Source organism: Toxorhynchites rutilus, chromosome 3 (genome assembly GCF_029784135.1).
Source record: "Toxorhynchites rutilus septentrionalis strain SRP chromosome 3, ASM2978413v1, whole genome shotgun sequence".
NCBI classification, from domain to species: Eukaryota; Metazoa; Arthropoda; class Insecta; order Diptera; family Culicidae; genus Toxorhynchites; species Toxorhynchites rutilus.
The window spans coordinates 117596378-117615947 of record NC_073746.1 but is presented as its reverse complement, the minus strand read 5'-3'; the positions used below and the strand labels follow the sequence as shown (position 1 = coordinate 117615947).

The window sequence follows — 19570 nt, the reverse complement described above, 5'->3', positions numbered from 1 at the left end:
TCAAAGCGGCATAAAGGCAAATATTATATATGGTGTAAAAATAAAAATTACCGAAATTACCGGTTATTGATTGTAAAATTACCGATAATTCGGTAATGGAAAATGACTCGGTATTACCGGTAAAACCGGTAACGGTGAAACCGGTTAACAATCTCTACTGGCAACAAGAACATCGTCAGTTTAGCGATCAAACTTGGCACTCGACACATAGGGGTAGTGGGGGCAAATTGGTCATGGGGTGCAAAGTGGTCACCTGCTTGTTTGGTAGTATAACTATTGACTATTGAAACCGTATTGATAGTCACCTTATGTTTGAAGAATTTGATGACTTTTGAGTAACCCTGTACTTCAGTAGAGCTGTCAAAATGTAAAAATATGAATAAAAACAGAAATTACTCTCTCAATAGCCATTGGGCCGTAGTTCTGTGCGCATGGTATCTAAGGAATTTCATGTGAAATTTAGTATATTCAATCTGATATATTGGACAAATCATCAGTTTGGACATCTGTTCACCTATTCTAGGAGAGGTGAACAGACATTTTGTTCAATCTCAGCGATTAATTAGCATAGAAATTTCTTTCGTGTTTGGGGGCAAAGTGGTCATAGGTGTTATTCACTTACAATGTTCTGTTTACTAAATCTGATATACCTCGTCACATTCTGCTCTAGAAGAGGTTTCTTTTGTGGCATTGACCCTGAAAAAATATGCAACTCCAACTAAGCGGAGCCTTATTATGCGGAACGTTATGTGTTTCTTACTACGTTTTTGTATGCATGAGAAAAGTTAAATTGAAACTCTAGGTGAATAGTCCAAGTTTATTACATACATGTACCAACTACATCAAGTATGATTTGAACAAATTTGGACGAAAAAACGCATAAATCTATCCCATTTAGCTTGATATGTGCGTGTGACCACTTTGTCCCCACCAAGTAACAACTCCAAGCAAAAAAAAAGTTCGATTTTTCACATTTTTTTCTAATGATGAAAAATGTACTATTTTGATTTTTTATAGTAAAAGCCGAATGCTGTCTTGAACAACAATGAGTTGAACTATAATATTCTTTGGAAAACTGGAATTGAAGCGGTATGTGGACGCTGGAAATGGGCATATTCCTCAGGGTGACCACTATGCCCCCACTTCCCCTATCAGCAGGTAGTCACCATTCGGTTTCAGGCAGTCTCCGATTGTCCCGCGGACACTCAGATGCACACAGAACATACAGAAACATTGAAGGAATCAAATCAAATTCAAATCAAGCTGATTGCCAAGGTTTACTGGATTTGTTTTGAAAAAGTAGAAAAAAGTCGATTTCTTATTTCTTCTCGTTGTTTTTGTCACCTACACACAGAAAAAGAAAAATACGAACGAAATTCATATCAAAATCAAAAATCTTGACGTTGCACAGTGTTTTGCTATTTTTTTTTGTCGAATATATTATAAGTTGCAGCTAATAGGTTAACAGTGTAACAGTTGGCTCAACACAGATAAAATAATATTTCATGCACCATTCATTCGCCACCCGGTTGGGTCAACAAATTCGATGCGTATCAGTCGAAACAAACGAAAACAAGATTTGCTCAACATCGTGGCGGCCGCTGAACGATTGCATTCAACACGTAGTATTTATTTGAATCAACGAAAAGTACCGTGCCTTCTAGCTTTAGATTTTAATACCGAATTAACTCGCCAGACCGTACAAAAATGTTGTTCAAAATCAGGCATGCTCTCGCAGGGTAAGACTAAAAATATCAAAATATTTCGAAGCGTGTTACGTAATGTTTTGCGTATCATCTGTTTGTACTTATCCTGTTGATGCGTTGACTCAGTTTGCTTTATTCCGGACAGCGCACGTTACTTCTCCACAAGCCCCCGGCACGGTGCAAAAAATGCTACGCAGCAAATCAGCAAACTGTTGATTGCCAATCGAGGCGAAATCGCCTGCCGAGTCATGCGTACGGCCAATCGCCTTGGCATACAAACGGTGGCCGTCTTTTCCGACGCTGACGAACTCTCGCTGCACGTTAAAATGGCCAACGAAGCGTTCAACATTGGCCCGCCAGCATCCCAGAGGTCGTACCTGCGAGGGGAGAAGATTCTGGAGGTCGCGAAACGAGCCGGTTGTCAAGCGATTCATCCTGGCTATGGGTTTCTGTCGGAAAATGTGGAATTTGCCGAACTATGCCAGCAGGAGGGAATGATTTTCATTGGGCCACCGGCCAGCGCTATCCGTGATATGGGGATAAAAAGCACCTCGAAGCACATTATGAGCGAAGCTGGAGTGCCTATCATCAATGGGTATCACGGGGAGGATCAGTCTGATGAGCGATTGATTCGGGAGGCTAGAACGATTGGTTTTCCGCTGATGATCAAAGCGGTGCGAGGTGGTGGTGGAAAGGTGAGCTTCTACTGTTAATAATTCGTTTCGTGATAATCAAATCAATTATTTTAGGGTATGAGAATTGCCGAATCGGAAGCCGATTTCCTACCGGCTCTACAATCGGCTCGTACCGAATCTGAGAAAGCTTTCGGGGATAAGTCGATGCTACTGGAACGATACGTTCGATCACCTCGCCATGTGGAAGTTCAGGTTTTCGCCGACCACTACGGGAATGCCGTTTATCTGTATGAGCGAGATTGTTCCGTTCAGCGTCGCCATCAGAAAATCATCGAGGAAGCCCCAGCACCGGGCCTCTCGGAAGAGCTACGTGTCCAGCTGGGAGAGGCCGCTGTACGCGCAGCCAAAGCCGTGAATTACGTCGGCGCCGGTACGGTAGAATTTATCCTGGACAAGGAAGACCTCTCCTTCCATTTCATGGAAATGAACACGCGTTTACAGGTGGAGCACCCCATAACGGAGATGATCACCGGTACAGATTTAGTTGAATGGCAGATCAAGGTAGCTTCCGGGGAGCAATTACCTCTGACGCAAGAACAGATCCACAAAAAAGGACACGCTTTTGAGGCAAGAATTTACGCCGAAGACCCCGCTGGTGGATTTCTTCCAGGAGCGGGTCCTTTAAACTACCTCTCGACACCAGAACCATCCAACACAACACGGGTGGAAACGGGGGTTCGACAGGGAGACGAGGTGTCAATTCATTACGATCCTATGATCGCAAAGCTTGTGGTTTGGGGAGAGAATCGCTCGAGTGCCTTGCAGCTGTTGGTCGAACAACTGCGCAACTATCAGATCGCCGGTCTTCAAACGAATATCAATTTTCTGATCGACCTAGCCAGTCATGGTCACTTCCGGGCGGCGGATGTTCATACTGGGTTTATTGAACAACACATGGCAACGTTGTTTCCGGCAAAAACTGTGTCCAGTGAGAAAGTAGCACAAATGGCGGTGGCACAAGTTTTGAACGAAATTGGTTCCACTCGCAGATTGCTGAACCACTTGAATCCCTTCGATGTGGAACTAGACTTTCGGCCGAATTACATTCCAGCGAGAAGTTTCAAGCTTAAAATAGGTGAAAAAGTGCATCTGGTGGAGATTAAATCGATGGGAGATGATTTCCAAGTAAAGGTTGACGCCGGGGAATGGTTACAAATCAGTGCGAATAGGAAGCTGCATGGAAATCGCTTCCTGCTGCAAACCAATATCAATGGCCATGTTTCAACCTTCAATACCGTGATCGAGAACGGATGCATTGATATGTTTGACGACGTAAGTTTTGTTGTGTTGTGATGCCATGCAATTTGATTTCTAAAGTTTCCCCTTTTTGTTCAAACAGAACGGACTAACATCTGCCGAGCTGGTTCAACCGGAGTTCCTCAAGGCGGAGAGTGCTTTCGACCAGGCGAACGTAAGCAGCGTTACGGCACCGATGCCCGGAGTATTGGACAAAGTGTTCGTCAAGGCGGGTGACGCGGTGAAAGCTGGAACGCCACTGGCGGTGTTGATCGCCATGAAAATGGAACATGTGCTCAAGGCGGCCAAAGATGGAATCGTGAAGGCGGTCCCCAACGTTGAAGGGACAAATGTGAAGAAGGGAGCCGTTTTGATTGCATTCGAATGAAATTTCATCACTGAAACTGTGTACCGTTCACTTTACCAGTGTTGCATTTATGAATTTTAAACAATCGTGCATTTATTGATGATATTTTTTACAGTTATATTTGAATTTATAGATATTTATATTTCCGGTATTGGTGATAAGCGCACAGCGTTAAATTTTATTATTGAATAATAAAATGTAATTCAAATCACGAAATCATTTTTTTTTATTAAATGGCGAATGACGATGGATGATGAAACCTAAGTCAAGACATTGGACCCTATTATGGAAATCGAGGCGATAAGAATTCTGCTCGTTATGGCGGGTTTACATTAGGGAGGTCTATAGCTATAGATGGATTTATTCACCTGAAAATAGATGTAAACGGGTGAGAATAAATATGATACACTTATTCGAGGTGTATATAACTTGAATAAATTTAGCATATGTAAACGCTTGTGAATTTCTCACTGGTGAGAAATCACTAAAGTTGGATGCAGTTCTACTTCGGGTGAATAAATTCACCGAAAATATGAATATATTCATTAAAGAAGTTCACGCTAGTGTAAACGGTTGATGCGATATCTATAAATCACATCATATTTCTTCACATGTATATATCACTAGTCTAAACCCAGTTTAAAATCTATTCGAGCGGTTATAAGCACGGTGTCGGTCGAGTGACGAAAAGTGCTACAAGAGTACTGGAATTTTACCCCGCCTTGCCTCCCGCAGGCAGCACTGCCCTAAGTTTCAGCTATAATCACAATAAAACTACACGAAATGAGCGAATCGCCATCACTGCAGTCTATTTTCTCCTCATTGAACTGTCAATACTCAAAACAACAGTTGGTGTACAAAGAAACGAATTTCGTAAGTATTTAAAATTACCTTTATTTTCTGTTTTAATTTAACTCAGTTCATTTTAGATTTGCTTGATCAAAGTACTGACTGGCACAGTTTGCGAACAGGACAGGTGAGTAAATTAATATGAATATTCTACCGAACAAATATGTTGTGTTGATCGGCCAGCTTAGAGACGGTTAATTTATCAAAACGATTATTGTTCCGGATAATTTTTCTGTATTCAGGAATGTGACAGGAATAAATAATTGTTATCCGTTATGTTTTCTAAAGCGATAATATCGTTTATTGTGATAATAAGCTATAATATAAAATATACATGAATACTGATTTGTTTTATTTTTAGGTTATTTTCGTATTGGTTCCATCTCCCCCAGATCAGCAGACATCATAGTAAATACGTAAATACAGGTGAGTGCAGTGAATTTATATGTATGAAATTTGTTTTCAACATGTAATAATAATTGTATACTAATAATTTTATTTATTTTTAAATTAATTTCGCACTGACTTTCATCACTTCAGCATCAGCAGGCAGTAAATATAGATGAGTGCAATGAATTTATTTTTGCATAGTTTTGAATATATCTAACAGTTAAAACGGTTCCTTGTTCCGGTGTTTTGTGGACCAAGGATCCTTTTTTATCATTTCTATTGATTTTAATGTGTAATGTACTAATTACTTTATTTATTTCCAGATCATCCAGAGTGCAGTCGGTTGCCGGATAATCTATTAATACAGGTGAGCACTATGAGTTAATTTTTGTATGATTTTTATATTTTATCTAATATGGAAAACCGACTTAACCTGTTTTGTTCCGGCTTGTTCCGGTTTTTTCTGGGATCAATAAAATATTTTTTTTATTGATTTTAATATTTAATGTATAAATCGTTTCATTTATTATTTCATTGTTTTATTTACTTTCAGGTTATTTTCACGAATCGCCCTCAGTCGGCCCGCATCAGCGATAGTTGATACAGGTGAGCACTACGAATCAATTTTTGTATAATTTTTATTTTAATGTTATAAGAGAAATCTCTAACAGTTGAAATCTTCAATTCTTTTTGGAATATGAAACCTTTTTTTGTTATCGTTTTCAATGCATTTATATACTATTTATTTTATTTATTTCCAGGTTGTTTTTTAAATCTCCATCAATGGCCCGAGTATTGGCGGATGTTATAGATAATACAGGTGAGTACATCCCATACATAATTATTATGTATAAGTAGATTGAAAACCGTATATACACAATGTATACAAAAAAGTCCATGTATTCACTTATTTGCTTTATCGTATTGTATTGCATGTCGTTATCCGGCGTAGGTACTCAAGATTGTGTGTTATAAATAGTTTTAAGTTTTTATTGCTTTTGAATCGTACTTCCAGCTCACGCAGCCGCTTAGTGTTGCTTACTTATACACAAATATTGTTATCGACGGAGCAATAAGAATTGCGCTGTCTATGGCGTTACAAAAACTCCATTCTTCAAGAAGTTTTTTTTCGTTCTCCCGTTTTCCGGAAAATGACAAAAAATCGAAAAATCACCAAAAAAGACATTGGTTAAACCTACGTTTTGGTTCCTGTAGGAGGTTCAATCCAATGTTGTTTTTCCTACATAACAATATGTGATCTTGTACCTATGTACCTTCCGCACATAGTGGATTTAAACCGAATTCATTCCCCAATAAAGTTATACAAAATTGAATGAAATTGATAGTTAGTGGTAGCTAATACACTAAGTTATTATTTGATGCCAAAACCTTATTGTATGATTGGTTTCCAAAGTCATGCAAAATTATGAAATTTGCTGTTAGATTTTTCGAACACTTGGCATAAAATGGGTTAAAACTCACATCTTATCGTTTTGCTTATGCGGGTTTGTTAAATATTGACGGTGAAAATATGATATCCTGCTGTATCATCAGCTCGTTGTCAGTGACATATTTTTCGATGATAACGCATTTCAGCAGTGTTGATCCTCGATTGTTAATTAATGCTGATGCGATCACCTGTGGGTGAAGTTGCTTCTTCAGAAGGGTAAAAGTAGAAGCTTCGTTTTTGCTGTTAATTGGTAGATGTGCATGGGTAAGAAGAAACAGTAGTTTGATAACATCATAAAGTTGTCTGGTATTCTTCCACGAGTGTCAACTGAAGCGGAAGTATGAAGTTCTGGCAAATTATAGTCACCGTTTTAATAATCTATTCTTATAATAGTTACTTTTGTTTGTGGCATAGGAAGAATAACATTTTTTTATTCATTCATTCACAAAGATTGATTCGCAATTCTTATGAAGAGATTTGATCTTCTTCACAACATTGTTCCACCAATGAACTCGGTTTACAGCTGCAGTTCTCCAACTTCTGCCCGCACCGATTCTTGCCAAGTCTTGCTCTACCTGGTCCAACCACCTCGCTCACTGGGCTCCTCTTCTTCTTGTTCCTACCGGATTCGATGCGAACATCATCTTTGCATGGCTGCTGTCAGGCAATCTTGCAACATGATCTGTCCATCGCGCTCGTCCATCCTTGGCGACTTTCTGGATGCTGGGTTCTCCATAGAGTTGTATCAGTTCGTGGTTCATCCTACTTATCCGTACTCTGTTTTCCTTTACACTACCTTATATTGTTCTTAGCACTCGGCATTCGAAAACACCAAGTGCTTAGGAGTTCTCTTCGATCTCGTCCATGCTTCATGTCCATAGCGAACAACCGATCGAATCAGGGATTTGTACATGGTGCACTTCCTACGGGGTCGGAGTTTGTTGGACCTTAAGAATTTGCGGAGTGAGCGCGACATCTGTTGACGCATGTCTTCAAATTTCGAGGCTGTTTTTGTCGAAAGTTGTTATCAACAACTCACGGTAGACAAATTCCTATACTCTCGTCACCGGAACAGGAAGAATTATGTTACGATCAGTTCCTTCTTCTAGCATGTATTTAGTCTTAGACGCATTGATTGTAAGCCTAATCAGCCCTGATTCGTGTGAGTGTGTGTTCATGTGTTCTTCCGATGTCCACGTATGTCCATGTGGCAGACGAAGCGGATAAACTGACTAGACTTGTTGGAAATCGTACCCCTCCTGTTGAAGCTCGCTCTCCGCATAACACCTTCCGGCACCACATTGAAGAGCAGACAGGAAAGTCCATCGTCTTGTCGAAGTCCCCTGTGAGTCTCAAACGAATGTACAGGTCGGACTAGGTTATCCGGGATTCGATTATCCGGAGTATTTTATTTTTGATTTTCGGTAATTTTGAATAATTTGTATAATTATTTTTAATAAAGAACTGTATTCTACTAGTCAAGCCCTTTCATTTGATACCCATATTGATGGGATTGTGGAAAAAATATATATGGCGCTATCTTGTGGTGGCGGCCATTTTGGATTTGCAATTTTCATAAATAACTGTGTTCTACTAGTCAATCCCTTTCATTTGATGTCCATATTGATGGTGTTCTGAGAAAATATGTAATGCGCCATTTTGTAGTGGTCGCCATTTTAGATTTGCATTTTTAATAAATAACTGTGTTCTACTAGTCAATCCCTTTCATTTGATATACATATTGACGGTGTTCTGAGAAAATAGGTAATCCACCATTTTGTACCGGCCGCCATCTTAGATTTCCAAGATCATGGAATACACAAATTTATAATGAAACCAGAGACAGATGTGTTCCAAATTTCAGATCAAACGCTCAACAGGAAGGAAGTTAAATTTCTAGTAATGTGATACAGCGCTACAGACAAAGTTACAAAGTCACCAATATACAAACGAGTCCAAGCTAGATAAAACCGTTGAATAATAAGTGCAAGCCATAATTATATTACGTTTATCGAGAGAAAATTCGTTTTTTATGATTCGATTATCCGGAAAATATAATCAATACTCCGGATAATCGTGCCGACCTGTATATATATATATAATAATATATATAATATAGGAATATTAAGAATTTGCCAAAACAACTGTAAAACTTTATTTGCTTGCTTAGATCCAAAACTGCATCATAAATTAATTTTTATTCATTTCATAATTGCCTAACAAACTTGCTAAATATAGTCTAATATTGTTTCAGATTTCAAACAGCTTGGCGTCCTACAGGTAGATGAACAGGAAAGGCTATGGAATGATTGAATCAGGATTGTTTTGCCTTCGTTGGCTGAAAAAATCGTATTTCGACAAACCGATTTTTCTTCCTGGCTACGGACATATCTGGCAGTACCCTTCCATTGGAGTGATAATTAGAAAGGGAAGTTATAATCCTAGCTCAATAATTCCTACTGGTTCCAAATCATGGAATTGCCAAGTAATAAGTGCACACTATTTTTTTTTAATTGATAACCATTTTAATCTTCAGATAATTAAAAATCAGCTCTTATAAATTACCGACCAACGGCAACCGTAGATATCACTAGAAACTGAGTCCAATAAGTCATGAAAAAATAATGATAATAAAACATTATCACGTCAATTGTTCAAAATTATTTTGAATAATTTTTTTTCATAGAATAATTTATACAATATGAAAAATGAAAAATAAAATTGTGGCTTTTAAAATAGAAAAAAAAATTAATTGATTTGTTGTTTTTCAAATTCCAGAAATATAGCTGTTATTCAAAATAGATTTAAAAAAATATTTCCGAAGACATAGATGCAAAGAAATAAATTAAATATATGATAGCATTACTTTATAAAGTTTAACTTCTATATTTAATTTTATTATATTTAATATTTAATTAAAACGATAGATTTATTTTTGAGATTTTTGGGGTTCAAAAATGTTATCAATCAATAATTTATAATTTGTAGTATACAAAAAAATATTCCCGAAGGCAGATAAATATACAATGAAATAGAATAGGAATAGGAATTACTAAAAAAATTTGTACTAAATGAAGGAAAAAAAAGGATTATATATAGCGTATTAATATATAGAAGTGGACTATAAATGCACAGAGAGAGGAATGAAATATTTAAATTATTATTATTGTATACTACACATATTTTAACAAAAAAAAGTTACACATGTATATATAGAAGAACACTATAAAACTATGTAAATAATCGATGAATTGATAATTGTATTACAAATTGAATTTAATTATGAAATTGCTTTCTCGAGAAATAAATCATATATATTTATCAACGGTATTTTTCCTTTACATTTTATTTGTATTTCCTTGAAAAGAAATAGAGCCATAATAAAGCCGGGTTCAGACGGTGCGAGTAAGCATACGAGTCGGTCTAGTCAGTTACTGCAGTGCAGCTACTCACACCGTGTGAACACATCATGCCAGTTATTGTCATGTGTGATCCGGCGTGCGAGCTACTTCAAAGTTTTTTGAATTTACTCGCACTTGCATGCTTCACAACGTCAAAAACAGAATTTAGCGTTCGAATCAGTGATGCCAAATGTAATGAAATGTCTCTATTTTTAAGATATTTGAAAATATGTGAAGATATTTATAGACTTGAAAATTATTGGAAAAACAAATAAAACCCTCATAGTTTCTAAACGAAATAATTGTTATTTCGTTTTGCACGCTGGCGGGGCACGCTTTCTTTTTGAGATAGTTTTCTTGAGAATCTCTAATATAGAATCATTATCAGATCACAACTTACAAAAAAAAGTATTGTTCTAAGAAACAGAATACATATTCGATTTAAAAAAGTACATTTTCATTCATTATTAAAATTTTTGAAGCGTATCTATTGCACCTGCAAATCGACTATCATTTTCATTTCACAAAATAAATAAAATTAAAAAAAAAAATCTTTTAGACTACCATTTATAACATCACATCCTTTCGGAATTATCTGAGCTATGGATGTTTTCGAGATTCTAAAAAATATCGACAACAATCCCAACGATATTCCAAAACAAAGGCACATCAATGTCATTTCTAATTTAACTCTTGCAGGTACAGCATCCCTCATGACTGTATCTTGGCGTTGTATTCGTGGAGCAATTAAATCCAACAGTTTTTTCACTTGTTCAGGTGTTATTACCAACACTGCTCTGTAATCTCGGGGATCCTCATCGTAGAGTTCCTTCAATATTGTATTTGTTGCTCCTTTTCTTTGCATCTAATTCCTGGCCCGAATCCTTTTCTCTTTCTGCTTTTTCGGATAGTACCTTCAGTTCAAAGAAATTCAGCACAAAGTATGTATTTTTAAACACGATCAGCGTTTGTTTTGCTATAAAATTGTGTGATGATACATTCAACTGAAAACCTAAGATGAAAACTGCCAATAAAGAAGTCGATTTTGGACCAATCATTTGACAAATTCGGACCTGATTGCTGTTTCTGACTATTTGATGGACATTTGAAAAGTCGCCTGGCATCCCTGGTAAACCCGTGCCGTAGTATCTAGTTTCTCGCCAGCAGCTCACACTGTGTGAACGGACAAGGCGAGTCAACCAATTGTCAAGCGAGTCCACCGGGTCAGTAGCTGCTCATTGTCAAGTCAGCTACTAGCAACGTATAAATGGGCCTTAAGAGTCGAGCAGATTTGCTTTCGGTCGACGTGGTGCCAGATTGGCACAGTGTTGGCCCATAATTGGTTGTCAAATTCGAAGGGTAGGTCGACAAAATCATTGCACAATGGCACGACATCGGTACCGTTGTCGACACCATTTGTTGGGACCAATCCGACACAACAATGTAGACTGGGAACCCACCCTTAGACCTATTTTACTATTATAGAAATCGAGCGATTCGATAGCACCGAGCGAGTGATAGCTGGATTGAACATTTACCTTGTATAGACTATTCTGGCAGCACCGTAGAACAGAACTGATCAAAACAAACAAACATGTGTTGAAAATTGCATATATTTAAGCGTTTCTGAAATGTTTCCTAAAGGAAAATATTAAGGACACAAATCAAAACAAAATAATTCTCGGAAGATATGCAACAAGTGAACCAAACAACTCGAAAAAGTTCTGGCACTTGCATCGATAGCTATCACTCGCTTGCTGCTATCGAATTGCTCGATTTCTATAATAGTAAAATAAAGCCAACGAGCAAAATACTTATCGCCTCGATTTCTATAATATGGCCTATTGAGCCCTATTCCAGAAGACGAGATGAGCTGACGAGCGGTCGACTCGTTTGTTTTCATATTCCAGATGCCGAGCTCGACTGAAACAGACGAGTAGCTCGTCTGGCTCGACGACCGTTTGGCCGCGTTCGCCGATACATCAGTCGAGTCGTTCAGTTTGTTTGATGTGTTTGTTCACCTTGTTGATTTAAAGCATCGGTATTCTTTTGTTCCGCCTTTATCTTGAAAAATTGTTTCACTCCTAAACTAATATTGTATAAGCAATGTATGTTTTCAACTGCAACCATTAAATTCAGTTCAGTAATTGCAAAATTTTACAGATTTTCAAATGGGCCTCTTCCAAACAACACAATCAAATGTAAACATTGAACTCATATCCAGGGATGCCAGATGACTGTTTTGAATATATTAACACGGCATGAAAAGTCTCTTAACATCATATTGAACGAAAATGAATAATTGAAATAATTCAAATGTGCATTTTTGATAAGCCAATGTTTTTTTGTACTGATTCACATTTTACAATGATGCGTTTCATTCGTCGTACCTAATGGTTTCGATGTTTATTGCTATGAATGTGAAAAAAAACTAGACTACTTTATTGTATATCTGTAAATGGAAATACAAGCATATACGTTTGAAACTTTTCTTGATAAATCGTTGATTAGGTGAACAAACATTGGTTTTAATAAATCCGTAATAACAAAACGTCTGAGTGATGAAACCATATGTTGGTAGAACAAATATCAATGAAACCAAAAGATATATGAATCTAATTCCTTTTCGTTATGATTTTAGTATTTTGGCACTGAGAAAAAATTAATATCGATTGATCAATTTTAAAAATGTTTGTTGCGTTTCTCAAAATAAAAACATGTCTTCACATCTGACATCACTAATCATACCGAGAAAAAGTGGCGAAGAAGAGTAAGAGGCCAGTTGTCTCATCTATCCAGTGTATCCAGTGAATAGAGAACAGACACTCTGTTTAAGTTAGAGGCCAATTACTTGTTCGATACTGGTACAAGTAACTTGAACAGAGTGTCTGTTCTCTATTCACTGGATACCTCAACTAGAGCGCTGACTGGCATCGTCTAAATCAGCCTTAAGACAAGATGATACAACTGGCCTCTTACTCTTCTTCGCCGTACAAAAACGAAGCCATGACATAAAGATGCCAAAGTTGCCAAATATTATAAAAATTCGGATTTTGACGTAGAACTACGTCTTTTGGGAAGGGTGCCAAATCAGAAAACAGGTCACGTTTTTATGAAAAGAATTAACGTTAAAAACTATTTTCACTGTGAACGAATTCTCATGATTCGCATACCAATCGTATCAGAAATTCTCTAAGATTTGTTTGATATGCTACAGATCGGAAAGATGTTTGCATTAATTGATAGGAAATATTTCTACGCGTCTATCACAATTATTAAAATGTTATTTTTCATGAGATGAACAACTGAATAACTGTAAAATGTCAAGCGTTATCTAAGCGCCCTAACTGCCAAGTTTTGATTGGTCCGATTGACGGTTTCCCCAACACAGACTTTAAAATTGATGTAGCTGTGGAAATCCGCTTTGCAAATAAACATGCAAGTCGGAGGCATTTTGTGTTCCCACCGAGCTGTTTCCCTAACACGGACTTCAAAATCAATGTGCCTGGGGAAATCTGCTTTGTCAAAACATGCATGTTATTTGTAACGATCTATTACAAAAATTTCGATCCATCCTAAAATAATATTCGAAGTGGTAAACAAGTGAATTGCATGATACAATTGCGTAGTTCTACGTCGAAAATATGCGGTCGTGTCCTAGATACAACCCCTTACAATTTTTTTGAATTTCTGTTTTCATGAATTGTAACATTTGGTTGGTGCGAATTTTATGATTTTGTATATTTTCAGTAAGGCTATTTCAAAAAGCATAAAGGAAAATAAGTCTTTTAAATACCCATATCTATAATATAATAATGATATCCATAACAACTCGTCCAAGACTGTCTGGAGAATCTTTTCTCGTTGATTCGTGTAAAACAACGGCGCTTAACTCCATTGTAATTCAGAAACAACTTGAAAATCGTGACTCTTTCGCAATACATGACCGTAGTACCGAATGCTTCGCATACAGCCGATACACAAGAACATCTTGTTGGATTGATGGACTTGCTATCAAAGCGGCGAGAAGAATGTTCAACCCAGAAATTGATGGACAGTAAGGCAGCATCGACATCATATCGAATTTCAGCTCCATCCAATTTTAGTGATGATGTGGATGACATGAATATTGAATTCGACTATGAGTACACCGTCGATGAAGCGAATCATCTCTTTTTTCATATTTACGAGCTAGAGCTAACAACTCTGCAATCCACATTGTGAATGATGATACTTTTCATTTCTTCTTAGCAATGGAAATTATATTCCGAAATACGAAATCGCATTAGGTACCTAACGATGCTAAATTGACAAATGAGTGTTTTGCCGTTCACTTTACTCCATTATGAAAAAACACATACATAAACTTGCATATAATTCCTTCACATTTCCTTTAAACTAAATATCGTAATATTCATTAAATTCGCCATTTCTAAATTCAATACAAATCCAACGCTATTTATTTTTATTGGCAACACTGAAAAAATCGACTTTGTTTTGCAAAATTTATCGAAATCAGCCAATCAGGAATCAGAACGACTGACAGAAATTTGGTCCGTATCTGACAAAAATTTGGTCCGTAAAAGACCCCCTATTGTCTGATCTTATCTTAGGTCTACCAAATAAAACATTTCGGGCCTGATTCTCGAATACACTTCACGGTGGAAACGGAATTGACGAATTTACGTTGGATTTACAACCAGATTGCGCAGCGAGTAAAATGAGGATGTTTGGTTTTTTTGGTATGAAATTCGTTCAAATTTTCTAGAAAAATCAGAATTTATCTTCAAATTTTCCGGTTTCGTGTATTCTTTCCACGCTGAAAACGTTAGAAAATCATCATTTTACAATGTGATATGTGTATTACGAGGAATGGCTTGTTATAAGTATTGTAACTTTAATTTTATTCAACAAAGTAAACAATGAATAGGGTGTTTTGCGCTGAAAATACTGCAAATTCTTCTCGTATCGGCCTCTACATAATCAATGATATCAGCCAATTTGATATGATATCAATTATCCATAGTATCAATAACCGGTATGCATTATCAAACATAAAATTTTCGAAGATTATCTATGACTTTGGCTGATTCAGCTTTGCGTAAATTCGTCAATGAAACGTATCCGCGATGACAACGGTACGGTGTCGACATCTGGATACGAGATTATTTTCCCACTAAACATATCATTATAAAATAAAATCTTCAGATAAAATTTTTGTATGAGATTATTATGTCACATGAAGAAAACAAAGTTTTCCACTCACATTGAATACCAGTTTGATACTAAGAAGTTAATTTTCATTATTGATTTTTTATTTGAATAGTGCTCATTCTGCCTGAAAACTCATTATTACCTTCGACACTTCACTAACTTGTAAAACGTAGTTCAATGGCGTGCCGTTTATTTCGTTTCCACCGTGAAGTGTATTCGAGAATCAGGGTCTTCAATGAAACTCGTGTACCGGAATAGGATATTTTGCTTGCTCGTCTCGAGAGTGACTGAAGCCGAGACAAGACGAGACGAGATTTAGTACAGTAAACACTGCCTAAACGAGAAAAAAACACGGACGCTCGAAGAGAGGGTGAAACGTACGTTCTGTCCGCACAGACGCTCCGTTCTTTCAAACCAGAAATGAGTACATTAGCCCTGCTGAACGCGTAACATACAATTCGTGTACTTGAACCGATTTATTTGATATGTATCTGCAAAAAATATATGGTGAGACAGTTATGAATAGAATATCAACATGGGACAATTGAACTTGATGTTTTTTAAAAGTTGGGAACAAACTATAACTTTATTTGTGTTTTGACGTAGAACTACGTCCTTCAGGAAGGGTGCCAAATCAGAAAACAGGTCACGTTTTTGTGAAATAAAGTTAACGTGAATAACTATTTTCACAGCGAACAAATTCTGATACTTTGTACACCAATGGAATCAGAAATTCTCTGAGATTCGTTTGATATACTATACAGTACAGTCCACTAGTGCTTAAATAGTTTAAATTAATGAAAACTGGAAGCATTCTCATTTTCCCATACATTTGTTCTGCATTCCCGAACAGAGCTATCAATAACGAGCAACTGATACATATGTTTTCAACATGTTTGGTTTAAATAAGCAATTCGCGATTTGAAGCCACACCCGTCATTCGTTGCGTGGACACCGACTGGACAACATCGTTGCTGGACGAGCTGGACGGGGAGAGATCGAGTGCCTTTCTCAAAGCAAGGGGGTGGAGGGGTAATGCTGGAGTAGAGTAAAGTTTTCCGAGGGCCTTTCTCAAGGCTAGAGACGAATGAACTGAAAAAGTTTAAAGTACCTATAATACAATACCTTACCTTACCCTTCCTGAAGCCACACCACTTCTCGTTTGGTGGTCATCGAAGCAACATGGTTGCCGCAGAGCTTCGAGCGGGAGAGGATTGTTTTCTTGTCGGGTGAAGGAGGAGTATGGAATAGAGTTTCTTTCCACAAGGGCCCTTCTCAGGGCTAGAGGCGGAAACCAAAAATGGAATAGAATGGAAACACACATGTGAGTGAGCTAGCATACACTACGAACGGAAATCATTCATGCCTAATGCTAATTTCACACAAATACACACACAGCTCGATACAAGGAGGGGAAGCCCTCTGTATCGAGGTGTGCTACGACAAAGAAGAGCAGCATACAAGATACCTTTTGTGCTAGTGCAGATATGGAAGAGTATCCAGAATTTTGGAATATAGATATACGCTGAATTTGTTTAGATAAACGTATATTACATGAAAGTATGCTTTCAAATTCCAGCAGGGTAACCTTACTGTTGTATGTTGTGGGGTTCGATTACATCTCAAGTGGAATATAGGGGCAAAAGGGTTCATAGTTTGTGATCGATATCTGAGTGGGAAGGAGAAAGTCTGATGCGAGTTGAACCAAATAAACGAGAAGTGCTGATAGCTTTCGACTCTACTCGACTCTTTCGAGTCTACTGAATTAAATAGCTAAAAAGATATTACAAAAATTTCGATGCATTCTAAAATAATATCCGAAGTGATAAACAAGTGGATTGAATAATATAATTCCATAGTTCTACGTCGAAAACTGCGGTCGTGTCCTAGATACAACCCATTACAATATTTTTTTTCGGAAAGCTAGGCATAAAAACATCGTTTTATGAACACTTTGATCTTAGCCTTTAGGCCGAGAAGCGATATCGTTTTATGAAGAAAAGTAAAAATTGTCAAAAAGTAACATGGGACAACTATGCATAGAACGGCAGAGCAGCCTATTTTCGGCATAATTAAATTCTAATTCTCACTTTTAGAAACAGTACTTTATTGTTAACTAAAATTGTTTAGTTTTTGGTGTGTTTTCAGGTGCCTTCGTAGATCGCCCGCCAAATAGAAAGCAGCTGAACACTGGTCGCACTTTTGCGTCTTCATCCCCGTGTGTGTAAACGAGTGAGCCTTCAAATGACCACTCAGCTTGAATCGTTTTCCGCAAATCTCACATCCGAAAGGTCGTCCCTCTGAGTGTCTGATCAACTCGTGTTCCTTCCTATCGTTCCCATTTGCAAACATTTCACCACAAGTTTTGCACGGAAATGTTTCCAATCGATTCTCTCCCACGCCCATTTCCGATGCTTTTTGGTGCTTCTTTTTGTGCCGATGATAAAGTGATGAACTATGGAACGTTTGAGAGCATAACGAACACATATAGGATGGTTCTTCGGTATGGCGTAGCTTTGTATGCCTATTGAGATCGCCGATTCGAGCGAACCCCAAAGGACACTGCGTGCATTTGTATGGCTTATCACCCGTGTGACCTCTTCGGTGCTCACCTACATGCTGTAGACTTTTGAACACCTTTGGGCAGATATCGCAAGCAAATGGATTACCCGCAAAATGAACCCGTCGGTGAAGCATCAGGAAGCTCGAGTCCTGAAATACTTTATAACAGATTTCACAGAAGGTTTCCGAGTGAACTTTCTCTAGATGTGAGATGAAATCTTCGAAACTGTCCATTCTGATGCTGCAGTGAGCGCAAATTCTTGATTGTGCAACTAAATCATCTCCTAGTTTCATATTGGAACGGCCGGACTGCTGAGCGCTCCCTTCATGAGCAGCCTTTAACTGCTCGCCGTGTTTCTGATTGCAATGGCGGAAAAGTTGATTTCTTGCCGGAAACTCCAACTCACAAAACTGGCATTTGAAAAAGAACTTGTTTCCTCGCTTGAATGAAGTTCCTGGAATCGCGTGGTAACCCTCCATATGTCTCAGCATGTTTCGCATACAGCTAAATAGCTGGCCGCAGAACTCACAAATGCATTGATGTTCGTTTTCCTTCGGTGTACTGTCCTTTTCCTCGGATGCTTTATATTTATGGGTGGGAATTGATACTTCCTCATGCTTACTTTCGCACGCCTCAGATTCGCTTTGCAGCGAAGAATCATTCTTTACGCCGTCATCAAATTTTGATACAAGGGGCAGATAGTATTGTTTCAACTGTTCCAAAGCGTTGACCTTCTCTAGCTGGCGCCTCAATTTTCGAAGACGTTTCAGCCGTTTTCGATCGTCAGCAACATCGTTCTGGTACGAATCGCACAATCGTCTTTCGGGCAGATCCTGTTTTGCCGCAATTAACTCTGACTTGAACTTTGCCAGTGGTGGATTAATAATTTCCTCTGGTGATTTGCACTCCATTGATATGGTAAATATTTTAAAAAAACACACACAAAAATGCGAAATACGATTACGTTATAATTATTAATCCATGCTATCTCGTACAGAGGGAGTAAAAACGTAAAAAAGGATTCGGTTTTTATTCGCCGCAAAATCAAAACAAAATTTTGTCAACAAATGACAGTTGCTTTTCTCATTACACCGTCGACGGGTGTTTCTTCTGCAGAGTTGCCAGACTTCTATTTTAGTCGTAAGGCGTCGTGCCCAAATTACGTAATATCATGGACAGACATACAGCTGTACTAATACCAGGGACAGACATACAGCTGTACTAGCGTTGTTAGTGTACAACGTTGTACAGGTACCATTGTACCATGACAGACATACTTTGGTTGTACATTGTACCGTATGTCAAACTGAGAATCAGAAATTTTTCCGATTTTCACCACATACTCCAATGAAAAAGGTTTTTATTTAGCGTTCAAACTATCAAACATAACAAACTAGTTTAAAATCTAAGTTTATAACTCAAGAGAAAGTCAATGAAAAGAACTTTCACCAAGTGATTTGATTCGGTTTGTTCATGCTACCCACCACTAACCATCTATGGCGCTGCGCACAGTACAACTGTAGTCATGTACAGCGGTAAAACAGGTCGGTACAGGTACAGCGATTGTACCGAGTTGCTTGCATGGTTTTAGCGCTGTATATGGTGACAGACATACAATTTTCGAAGTACAACGGTAGTACAGCTGTATGTCTGTCATAAGTATAACGTTGTACGTGTACAGCGTTGTACAGGTACCGTC

General features: G+C 37.8%; 3 protein-coding genes across 6 annotated transcripts; 2 read left to right on the top strand and 1 right to left on the bottom strand.

The window, feature by feature from the left end:
- Positions 1 to 1538: 1538 nt before the first annotated feature.
- On the top strand, positions 1539 to 4220 carry LOC129776137 (methylcrotonoyl-CoA carboxylase subunit alpha, mitochondrial). The gene is made up of 4 exons (XM_055781574.1): positions 1539 to 1739; positions 1852 to 2401; positions 2456 to 3673; positions 3741 to 4220. Exons 1-4 carry the CDS (start codon positions 1708 to 1710, stop codon positions 4023 to 4025), a joined length of 2085 nt encoding a protein of 694 aa, XP_055637549.1. The 5' UTR covers positions 1539 to 1707; the 3' UTR covers positions 4026 to 4220.
- A 443-nt stretch (positions 4221 to 4663) lies between these two features.
- On the top strand, positions 4664 to 10008 carry LOC129776434 (uncharacterized). Of its 4 annotated transcripts, none has more exons than XM_055782084.1 (8): positions 4664 to 4877; positions 4934 to 4980; positions 5215 to 5279; positions 5394 to 5405; positions 5576 to 5610; positions 5797 to 5849; positions 6005 to 6063; positions 8948 to 10008. In XM_055782084.1, the coding sequence occupies exons 1-6, from the start codon at positions 4788 to 4790 to the stop codon at positions 5842 to 5844; spliced, it is 297 nt and encodes a 98-aa protein (XP_055638059.1). In that variant the 5' UTR covers positions 4664 to 4787; the 3' UTR covers positions 5845 to 5849; positions 6005 to 6063; positions 8948 to 10008. The 4 variants fall into 4 exon arrangements, with proteins under 4 accessions (XP_055638059.1, XP_055638058.1, XP_055638061.1 ...); XM_055782083.1 differs by having other exon boundaries at positions 5567 to 5610; positions 8948 to 10007; XM_055782086.1 differs by lacking the exon at positions 5394 to 5405 and having other exon boundaries at positions 8948 to 10007.
- Positions 10009 to 17391: 7383 nt separating this feature from the next.
- LOC129777500 (zinc finger protein 93-like) lies at positions 17392 to 18921 on the bottom strand. Its single transcript, XM_055783791.1, has one exon. The coding sequence runs from the start codon at positions 18780 to 18782 to the stop codon at positions 17421 to 17423; it is 1362 nt and encodes a 453-aa protein (XP_055639766.1). The 5' UTR covers positions 18783 to 18921; the 3' UTR covers positions 17392 to 17420.
- Between the last annotated feature and the right edge of the window lie 649 nt (positions 18922 to 19570).

Bases quoted from the DNA above. Each gene is read 5' to 3' on its own strand.
- LOC129776137 (XM_055781574.1), top strand. From the start codon at position 1,708: ATGTTGTTCAAAATCAGGCATGCTCTCGCAGG. The intron at 1,740-1,851 runs GTAAGACTAAAA...TATTCCGGACAG, and splicing joins ATCAGGCATGCTCTCGCAGG to CGCACGTTACTTCTCCACAA. The intron at 2,402-2,455 runs GTGAGCTTCTAC...CAATTATTTTAG, and splicing joins TGCGAGGTGGTGGTGGAAAG to GGTATGAGAATTGCCGAATC.
- LOC129776434 (XM_055782083.1), top strand. From the start codon at position 4,788: ATGAGCGAATCGCCATCACTGCAGTCTATTTTCTCCTCATTGAACTGT. The intron at 4,878-4,933 runs GTAAGTATTTAA...AGTTCATTTTAG, and splicing joins TGTACAAAGAAACGAATTTC to ATTTGCTTGATCAAAGTACT. The intron at 4,981-5,214 runs GTGAGTAAATTA...TTTTATTTTTAG, and splicing joins ACAGTTTGCGAACAGGACAG to GTTATTTTCGTATTGGTTCC.
- LOC129777500 (XM_055783791.1), bottom strand. From the start codon at position 18,782: ATGGAGTGCAAATCACCAGAGGAAATTATTAATCCACCACTGGCAAAG.